The sequence below is a fragment of the Belonocnema kinseyi genome, chromosome 1 (assembly GCF_010883055.1).
Source record: "Belonocnema kinseyi isolate 2016_QV_RU_SX_M_011 chromosome 1, B_treatae_v1, whole genome shotgun sequence".
Taxonomy (NCBI): domain Eukaryota; kingdom Metazoa; phylum Arthropoda; class Insecta; order Hymenoptera; family Cynipidae; genus Belonocnema; species Belonocnema kinseyi.
Genome location: NC_046657.1, coordinates 28,083,076 through 28,094,447, shown reverse-complemented (window position 1 = coordinate 28,094,447; position 11,372 = coordinate 28,083,076). Strand labels below are relative to the sequence as shown.

Sequence of the window (11,372 nt, the reverse complement as noted above, 5' to 3'; positions counted from 1 at the left end):
AGTTGACTTCGAAAACAAATTGATGCGTAGGATAAAGGCCAAACTCTTAAATATTAAATTGAAATTGTTTAAATAATTAAAAGTGCTTGGAAATTTACAAAGAAATATAGAAAAGAGTCACCGGAGACATTCTTAGCCGACTCCGTAAACAAATTGACTTGTACAAAAAGGTCAAATTCTTCATTTTTAAATTAAAATTGTTTGAATAATAGAAACTGCTTGGTAATTTGCAAAGCAATATAGAAAAAAGTCAGCGGATAGACATTCTTAGTTGACTTCGAAAACAAATTGATGCGTAGGATAAAGGCCAAACTCTTAAATATTAAATTGAAATTGTTTAAATAATTAAAAGTGCTTGGAAATTTACAAAGCAATATAGAAAAGAGTCACCGGATAGACATTCTTAGTCGACTCCGTAAACAAATTGACTTGTACAAAAAGGTCAAACTCTTAATTTTTAAATTAAAATTGTTTAAATAATTGAAACTGTTTGGAAATTTGCAAAGTAATATAGAAAAAAGTAATCGGATAGACATTCTTAGTTGACTTCGAAAACAAATTGATGCGTATGATAAAGACCAAACTCTTAATTTTTTAATTAAAATTGTTTGAATAATTAATATTGTTGGTAAATTGGCAAAGCAAAAAGATTAAAAAATAGACATTCTTAGTTAATTCCGTAAACAAATTGAATTGTAGAAAAAAGATCAAACTCTTAATTTTGTAATTAGAATTGTTCAAATAATTAATAGTTCTTGTAAATTTTCAAAGCAGTCTAAAAAAAGTCATCGGATAGACATTCTTAGTCGACTCCGTAAACAAATTGACTTGTACAAAAAGGTCAAACTCTTAATTTTTAAATTAAAATTGTTTAAATAATTGAAACTGTTTGGAAATTTGCAAAGCAATATAGAAAAAAGTAATCGGATAGACATTCCTAGTTGACTTCGAAAACAAATTGATGCGTAGGATAAAGACCAAACTCTTAATTTTTTAATTAAAATTGTTTGAATAATTAATATTGTTGGTAAATTTGCAAATCAAAAACAAAAGATTAAAAAATAGAGATTCTTAGTTAATTCCGTAAACAAATTGAATTGTAGAAACAAGGTCAAACTCTTAATTTTGTAATTAGAATTGTTCAAATAATTAATAGTTCTTGTAAATTTTCAAAGCAGTCTAAAAAAAGAGTCATCGGATAGACATTCTTAGTTAACTCCGTAAACAAATTGAGTTGTAGAAAAAAAGGCAAACTCTTAATTTTTTAATTAAAATTGTTCAAATAATTATCAGTTCTTTTGTAAAGCAACATAGAAAAGGGTTATTTGACTCCGTGAACAGATTCTCTCATAGAAAAAAGTTAAACTATTAATTTTTAATTAGAAATTGTTTAAATAATTAATAGTTCCTGTAAATTTACAACGCAACATAATGAATTACACCTATTCTTTAAAGAAGAGCCATTTATGAAAATTGTTTTAATAATTACACTGTTTGAAGATTAAATAAATGCTAAAAGCCATAAATGAGCTTAACTCGAATTCGGCTAGATTGCTGCAACTTATTCGCTAGGAATGTTTACATCCAATAATGTAAACAGATACCTCGAACGCGAGCTCGAACGTGCCTGTTTCACTTTTCTATCACTCTATGGGGAGCTGCGACCTGCTTTCAACTATAGAAATAGTTGAATATTCAAACAATAAGATATTTTTTCAAGCAAAAAAATTAATTTACCACCAAAACATACAATTTTTCCAAAAATATATGAATTTTAACGAAATAGTTGAATTTTCATTTAAAGAAGACAAAAATTAAATCAAACAGATGAATTTTGAAATGAAAAATAATAATATTCAACTGAAACGATGAATATTTAATTAGAATACTTGAATTTTCAACCACAAAAATTATAATTTTTAATAAAAAAGATAAATTGTGAACCAAAACTTAAAAAAATAAGTTTTAAGTTAAGAAAATCAATGTTCAACCAAAACTACGAATTTTCAAACAAATATTTTAATTTATAAATAAGAAATATCAACTTTCAAGCAAATAGTTGAAGTTTCATCCAAAAAATATAAAATTTCAACTCAAAATAGAATATTTAAATTATCCCTTCAAAAATAAATTCTCGACCAAAACAATCGGATTTTCAAAAAACAAAAAAAGTTGAATATTCGACTAAAAAAGTTAAATTTTCAGTTGAAAAATTTATTTTCAACAAAGCAGTTATATTTTTAAAAAGAAATTAATTTTTAATTTAAAAAAATTATTAAAATAATGAAAACTTGAATTTTGCTACGTTTAAAAGTAAATTTCCGGCTTTTAAATTTAATTTCCGGTCGATTAAATTCCTAATTATCCGGTCGAATCGCCACCCTGATTAAGATTAATTAATTAATATTAATTTAATATATTAAAATAAATTTAATCGTAAATAGCAAACCTTGAAATAAAATTTTGGAATAACTCGGTAGGTTGGGTCTTTATCTTTCATGTTAGTTCCTTTCCATTTTGCGTAGACGTATTGGAAATGTTCGTCCTCTTTCTTTTCGTTTTCTTTTGCTTTTTCTTCCGCTGAAAAATTTGGGGCGATTTTTTATTTAGCTGGCATCAAAATTCTCAAACGATACATTTCATGAAAAAATATTTTTTTCTATTTCTACTGTTTCCAATTTTTAAAATAAATAAATAATCTTAAAATATAATTTAAAAAAAAGTGTTGTTAAAAAAATGGTTCTAACGATTTCAGCCATGGAAAAATTTACTTTCGAAATTAAAAACAGTAGAGTAGAGTAAAAAAAATTAAATTGCGAACAAGATGGTTAAAATTAATTTTCTTTTTGTGAATTTTAACATTTTTCATAAAAAAATTTTTATTTTCAAATATATGACATTTAGCACTACTTCAAGTTTTAACAAAATAGTTCAATTTTTTTCCAAAGAATATTCATTTTCTATCTAAAAAGAAATTTTTTAAACAAAATACATTTATTTATTTAGTTAAAAATTCACGTATTTTGTTGAAAAATCAGATTTTTTGGTAGGAAATTAATCTTTTTGTTTGAAAATTAATTTTATTGTTTAAAAATTCAAGTATTTCAGTTAAATATACATCATTTTAGCTGAAAATTCATCTTTTAAGTTAAAAATAAATTTACTTGTTTGAAAAATAAACTCTTCCGTTAAAAAAAATTTTTATTGACGATTTATCATTTTAATTCAAAAAAAGTGCATTTCTTTGGATGAAAAGGAATTTTTTACCTAAAATTAAACTATTTTATTTAAAATTGGTTTCTTTTTTGGTTGAAAATAATTTGTTTATACTGAAAATACTATTCCAGTTAAATATTCCATAATTTCAGTTAAAAATTCATTTATAATTATTCAATACTTTTTTTTGAAAAAGGATCATCTTTTTTAGTTGAAAATTCGTATTTTTGGTTGAACATTGATTTTCTTAACTTAAAATTTAATTATTTAAGTTTTGGTTGACAATTTATCTTTTTTATTAAAAATGATCATTTTTATGGTTGGAAATTCATCAGTTAGGTTGAAATTGTTATTTAACCAAAATTCTAACTATTCCATTTTCTGTTAAAAATTATTTTTTTTTAGTTCAAAGTTCATCTGTTTGCTTGAATATTTGTCTTCCTTATTCGAAAATTAAATTTTTCTAGTTAACTGTTCATCATTTTAGTTAAAAATTCATCACTTGAGTAGAAAATTATTTATTTCTTTAAAACTAAAAATGTATTTATTTCATTTTCGGTTAAAAACCATTTTTTTAGTTCAAAATTATTCTGTTTTGTTCAATATTTGTCTTCTTTAAATGAAAATTCAACAATTTCTTTAAACTTCATATATTTTTTAAAAATTGCATGTTTTGGTGGTAAATTAATTTTGTTTGTTAAAAAAAAAATCCTTTCGTTTTAAAAGCAATCTTATTGTTTAAATATTCAACTATTTGGTTGAAAATTGGTCTACTTTGATCAAAAATTCAACTGTTTTGTTAAAATTGATGTATTATTTGGTTGAAAAATGATCTTTTTTAGTAAAAAAATTAATTTTTTCGTTTGAAAATTAATTTCATTGTTTAAAAATTGAACTTTTTGGTTAAAAATTAAAGTATTTCAGTTACACATTCGTCATTTTAGTTAAAACTACATCTCTTAGGTTAGAAATAAATTTATTGAAAAATTGTTGTTTGTTTTGAATGAAAAGTAATTTTTTCATCGAAAATTTAACTATTTTTCTGAAAATCCGATATTTTGTTGAGAATTTAATTTCTAACGAAAAATTCAACTATTCTATTTTTGGTTCAAATTTTATCTTTTTTTAGGATAAAAATTAAAACATTTCGTTGCAAGTTGATATTTTTTATTAGAAAATTTAACTATTTTTTCAAAAACTCATTTACTTTGTTGAAAATTCGTAATTTTTGTAGAAAATTAATCCGATTGGTTGAAAACTCATATTTTTAGTAGGTATGTAATTCAACAATTTCAGTTGAAGATTATTAATTTTAGTCAACAATTTACGAGTTTGGTTAAAAATTAATTTCGCCAACTGAAAATTTAGCCGTTCCATTTTGGGTTTGAAAATTAATCTTTTCTAGTTTAAAATTTAATAATTTGGATGTAAATTTGTTTTTTTAAATAGAAAATTCATTTATTTAGTTCAAAAATCACAAAATTTCCATCAAAAATCGACTGTTTTAGTTTTCAATGATTTTTTCTTTGAAAGTTAATCTCCTTGTTTAAAAATTCTTCTTTTTGTTAGAAAATTTGATTAATAAATTGTTTTTCTTTGGATGAAAAGGAATTTTTTTACCGAAATTTTTTTTTTAATGAAAATTGTAATATATGGTTCAAAATTGATATTTTTTATTTAAAAATTAAACTGTTTTTTCAAAAATTCATGTAATTTGTGAAAAATTCTTATTTTTTTGGTAAAAAATTTAATTTATTGATTTAAAATTCATATTGTTTGTCGGTATAAAATTTCGCAATTCCAGTTCAAGATTCATAATTTTAGTTTAAAATACATCAGTTTGGTCGAAAGTTAATTTTTTCAACTGAAAATTTAACCGTTCGATTTCGGGTTTAAAATCGACCTTTTATTGTTCAAAATTTAACAATTTGAATGTAAATTAATTTTTTAAAATTGAAAATTCATTTATTTAAACAGTTACATATTTGGTTGAAAAATTGGATTTATTTGTAGAAAATTAATTAATTAATAAAAATTATAAATAAATTTATTGGATTGAAAAATAAACTCTTTTGTTACAAAAATTGTTTTATTGCAAATTCGTAATTTTAATTTTTTTAAGTTACATAATGGGTTAAGTTTAATTTCCAGTGAAAAAAATGTTTCTACTGAAAAAAATAAAAAATTTTTAAACGGAAAGATAAATATTCAAACAAGAAGATTCATTTTCTGCCAAAAGAAAAAAATGCAATAATTTGCAACGAGATAGTGGAATTTTCGAATAGAAAATAATAATTTACGATGAAAAATGAAACGCTTCAAATTTTAATTCAAACGTTTATTTTCAACTAAAAAATAAATTTTCTACAAAATAGTTTAATTTTCTACGAAAATAATACAAATATTTAACAAAATACATTAATTTATTCAACCACATAGTAGAATTTTCGTCTAGAAAAAATAATTTACAATAAAAAACGAAATAGTTAAAAATTTCAGTTTAAAAAAATTAATTTTCGATTAAAAACAAACAAACAAATATTTAAGCAAAATGATGGAATTTGTAACAAAAAAATTTAATTCCTACTAAATAGTTCAATTATTTACCAAATAAATGAATTTTCAATCCACAAGATAAATTTTCAACTGAGAAGATAATTTTCTACAAAAAAAAAATAATTTTAGAAAATAAATTAAGTCTCAAGAATTAGTTGAATTTTCATTTAGAAATAATTAAGTTTCAATTAATTATAACATAGATTAATTTTTATTTAAATAAAATAATTTGCAACCGAAAAAAGGAACGAATTTTAAACAAAAAAAAGATGACTTTTCAAGAAAGAAGATAATTTTCTACGGAAAAGACCACTTTTTCAAAAAAAAAAAAAAAAAAAAAAAAAAAAAAAAAAAAACGAAATAAATGAAATTTCAACTAGAAAAGATTAATTTTCAATTAAGGATCAAATGTTTTAATTTTCAGCTGAAGGAAATAATTTGCAACCGAAAAAAAGAACAAATTTTCAACAAAAAAGATGAATTTTGAAATAAGAAGATTAATTTTCTACAAAAAAAAAAAACTAAATACATTAATTTTCAGCCACATAGTTGAATTTTCGACTAGAAAAAAATAATTTACAATCAAAAACGGAATGTTTATAATTTTCAGTTAAAAAAAATTAATTTTCGACTAAAAACAAACAAACCTTTATTAAAAAAGAACGAATTTTCAACAAAATAGTTGTACTTTTCTACGAAAAAGTAAATTTTAAGAAAAAAAAATTAATTCTCAACCACAGTTGAATTTTCATTTAGAAAAAATTAAGTTTTAATTAATTATAACACAGATTAATTTTTATTTAAATAAAATAATTTAAACCAAAAAAACGGATCGAATTTTCAACCAAAAAAGATGAATTTTGAAATTACAATTTTTGTTAAGAAAATTAATTTTTTACTAAAAAGACAGACGAATTTTCCACCAAAAAATGAATTTTCAAGAAAGTTGATAATTTTCTACGAAAAAAGACCGATATCCAACAAAATAATTTTTAGCAACATAGTTGAATTTTCGACTAGAAAAAATAATATATTATCAAAAACGGAAGATTAAAAAATTTCAGTTAAAAAAAATTAATTATCTACAAAAAAAAACAAACGAAATTTCAACAAAAAAGATTTCAAGAAAGAAGATAATTTTCTACGAAAAAGACTACTTTTTCAAAAAAAAATTAATCCTCAATGAAATAAAAAAAGACAAATATTTAACAAAATAAATTGTCAACCACATACTTAAATTAATTACAAGATAAAATACATTAATTTATTCAACAACGTAGTTGAATTTTCGACTAGAGAAAAATAATTTACAATGAAAAACGGAATATTTAAAATTTACAGTTTAAAAAAATCAATTTTCGACTAAAAACAGGCAATCCTATAATAAAAAAGAACGAATTTTCAACAAAAAAATTAATTTTCTACAAAATAGCTCAAGTTCTCTACGAAAAAGCAAATTTTAAGAAAAAAAATTAATTCTCAGCCACAGTTCAATTTTCATTTAGACAAAATTAATTTTCAACTAATTATAACAGAGTTTAATTTTTATTTAAATAAAGTAATTTGAAATCAAAAGAAAGGAACGAATTTTCAACCAAAAAAGACAATTGAAAAATAATAAGATTATATTTCTACGAAAAAAGACAAATGTTTGGTTAAATAATTAATTTTAAACCATATAGTTGAATTTTTGACTAGAATCAAAAAAGATTTTTCAACCAAAAACAGATAAGTAGAAATTTTCAGTTTAAAAAAACTAATATTATTTAAAAAAAAAAAGAAAAAATTTTCAGCCAAAAAAGATCGATTTTGAAATAAGAAGATTAATTTTCCACGAAAAAAAGACACATATTTAACAAAGTACATTAATTTATTCAACAACGTAGTTAAATTTTCGACTCGAAAAAATTTACAATCAAAAACAGAATAGTTTAATCTTTCAGTTAAAAAAATTAATTTTCTACTAAAAAAAAACAACGAATTTTCCACCGAAAATATGAATTTTTAAGCACGAAGATAATTTTCTATCAAAAAAGGCAAATTTGATAAAAATACATTAATTCTCAACCACGTAGTTGAATTTCCAACTTTAAAAGCCGACTGTTTCACACACAAAAAATTAATTTTCAAGTAAGAATATAATTTTCTATTCAAAATGACAAACATTCAACAAAATAAATAAATTTTTAACCACATAGTTGAATTTTCAACTAGAAAAGATTAATTTACAATCAATAATGGAATACTGAAAATTTTCAGTTAATAAAATTAATTTTAATTGAAGAAAAAGAAACTAATTTTCAGCCAAAAAGATGAATTATCAAACAAAAAGATTAATTTTTAACTAAAAAGGATAAAAATACAACAAAACGAATTAATTTTCAACCTTACAGTTGAATTTTTAACTAAAAAGAATAAATTACAATTAAAAATAAAATAATCGAAATTTTTAATTTAAAAAGTTAATTTTCAATGAGAAAAAGAAACGAATGTTCAACCCAAAAGATGAATTTCAAACAAGAAGATTAATTTTCATGCAAAAATGGATTTTTTAAACAAAAAAAGTGATATTTTAACAAGAAAAGGTTGATTTACAATTAATAAGAGGAGCTTTTGAAAAATTAGTTAAATTTTTAACCAAATAGTTAGATTTTCAACGAAAAAGATGAATCCGCAAAAAATTAGATAAATTTTTCTAAAAAACATTTAATTTTTCTACCAAATTGTTGAATTTTTAAGTCAAAGAGAAAAATTCTCTAGAAAACTATTGTATTATTACCCTGGAAATAATCATTTTCACTAGAAAATGTAATAGTTATTATTAAAAAAAAATTGTTTTTAAATGAAAAAAAAAAACAGTTTGATATAAACGGAAAGACAAATTTGAAACAAAATATTTGAATCTCCAATCAAAAGAGATTAATGATCAAGTATACAGTTGCATTTTCAACGAAAAAAATTGATTTTTTTACCAAATATTAAAATTTTCAAATACTGAGAATAATTTTCTATAAAAAAGACGATTTTTTAAAGAAAATACGTAAATTTTAAATTAAATAGTTGATTTTTCAACTTCAAAAGTACAATTTTCAACCAAAAGTGACATAATTATATTTTTAATTGAAAAAATTAAGTTTTTAACCAAAAATCTAATTTTGAACAAAATAGTTAAATTTTTAATCAAGGACATGAATTTTCAAGTGAAATTATGCATCTTTAAATAATTTACAACCAAAAACAAAACGAATTTCAATCAAAAAGATAAATTTTGAAACGGGAAGAAAACTTTCTATCAAAAAAGAATTTGTTTTTATGAAAATACATTAATTTTCAACTTCATAGTTAAATTTTCAACTAGAAAAGAATGATTTATAATAAAAAATGGATTAGTTAAAATTTCCAGTTAAAGCGTTTTAATTTTCGATAAAAAAACAACGAATTTTCAACGAAAAAGTTGAATTTTACATTAAAAAGTATTAATTTACAGTCAATAGTAGAATAATTTAATTTTCAGTTAATTAAAACAATTTTCGGCCAAAAATAACGAATTTTTAAACAAGAAGATAATTTTCTGAAAAAAAAACAAACTATTTTTACAAAATATACTAATTTCCAACTACATAGTTGAATTTTTTAGATTTTTTTTTTAACCCGATAATTTCTCCAATTTCGTTTTTGATTGATAAGTCTTTTTTTTTCTCCTCAAAAATTCAACTATGTGATTGAAAATTAAAATATTTTAGCTAAATAGTTGTCTTTTTTCGTAAAAAATTAATCTGCTTATTTTAAAATTCATATTTTTTAGTTAAAAATTCGTTTCTTTTTTCAGTTGAAAATTATTTTCTTTAAATAAAAATTCAATGATTTTATCATTAATTAAAAATTAATCTTTTCTAGTGGAAAATTCAAGTATTTGGTTGAAAATTCATTTCTTTTCTTAAAATTTTATCTTTTAGGTATAAAATTATCTTCTCGGTTGAAAATTTATCTTGTGGATTGAAAATTCATTTCTGTTATAGAAAATTGAACTGTTTTGTAGAAAATTAATTTTTTGTTCTGGAAAATTCGTTCCTTTTCGTTAAATATTTGTTTGTTTTTAGTCGAAAATTAATCTTTTTAACCTGAAAATTTGAACTATTCAATTTTTTTTCTAGACGAAAATTCAACGATATGGTTGAATAAATAATTGTATTTTGTTAAATATTTATATTTTTTGTAGAAAATTAATCTGCTTGATTGAAAATTGATTGCAAATTTATCTTTTCTAATTAAACATTTTTTTTGTTAAATAATTCTCTTCGGGTAGAAAATTATGTTCTTACTTCAAAATTCTGTTTTTTTTTTTAATTGAACAATCTTTTTTTTTTAGGTAAAAATTCAACTATGTGGTTGAGAATTAATGCATTTTTATCAAATTTGTCTTCTTTTTTATAGAAAATTATTTTCGTGCTTGAAAATTCATCATTTCGGTTGAAAATTCGTTTTGTTTAGTAGAAAATTAATTATTTTAAACCGAAATTTTTAAATATTCCGTTTTTTATTATAAATTCTTTTTTTCTAGTCGAAAATTCAACTATGAGGTTAAATAAATTAATGTGTTTCATCTTGTAATTAATTAAAATATGTAGTTGAAAATTAATGTATTATGTTCAAAATTTGTCTTTTATCGTAGAAAATTAATGTCATTTCAAAATTCATATTTTTTAGTTAAAAATTCGATCCTTTATGCAAATTATTTTCTTAAAATAAAACTTAAACGATTTTATCATTAATTGAAAATTAATCTTTTATTATGGAAAATTCAACTATTTGAGAATTCATTTATTTTCTTAAAATTGGTCTTTTTCGTAGAAAATTATCTTCTCGGTCGAAAATTTATCTTCTGGATTAAGAATTAATTTCTTCTATAGAAAATTGATTTTTTTGTTGCTAAAAATTCATTTTTTTGGTTGAAGATTAGTTGTTTTTTTAGTCGAAAATTATTTTTTTTTAACTGAAAATTTCAACTATTCCGTTTTTTATTGTAAATTATTTTTTTTCTAGTCGAAAATTCAACTATTTCGTTGAGAAATAATTTATTTTCTGAAAAGTGGTATTTTTCGTAAAAAATTATTTTCTTTCTTGAAAATTCGTTTTATTTTCTTGTTTTTTTTTTTTTTTGAAGAAAATTAATTTTTTTAAACTGAAACTTTAAAATCTTCCGTTTTTGATCATTTATATATTTTTTTCTAGTCGAAAATTCAACTATGTAGCTAAAAATTATCTCCTTTCTTGAAAATTCATTTTTTTGGTGGAAAATTCGTTTGTTTGTTTTTTTAGCAGAAAATTGATTTTTTAAACTGAGAATTTAACTATTCCGTTTTTTATTCTAAATTCTTCTTTTTTAGTCGAAAATTCAACTATGTTGTTGCAAATTAATGTATTTAGTTTTTCTTTTGTAGAAAATTGATCTTCTTATTTCAGAATTGATCTTTTCTAGTTGAAAATTCAACTATTTCGTTGAGAGATAATTTATTTTCTGAAAAGTGGTATTTTTCGTAAAAAATTATTTTCTTTCTTGAAAATTCGTTTTATTTTCTTGTTTTTTTTTTTTTTTTTTT

At 21.1% G+C, this 11,372-nt stretch overlaps 1 protein-coding gene across 2 annotated transcripts in view; it reads right to left on the bottom strand.

The window, feature by feature from the left end:
• Nucleotides 1-11,372, bottom strand: part of LOC117167602 (serine/threonine-protein phosphatase 2A regulatory subunit B'' subunit gamma-like) — a 54,644-nt gene that overhangs the window by 38,316 nt on the left and 4,956 nt on the right. For both annotated transcript variants that reach the window (XM_033352668.1, XM_033352659.1), the window contains exon 2: nucleotides 2,450-2,580. In XM_033352668.1, coding sequence (XP_033208559.1) covers nucleotides 2,450-2,580 — 131 coding nt within the window. The remainder of the gene's footprint in view (nucleotides 1-2,449; nucleotides 2,581-11,372) is intronic.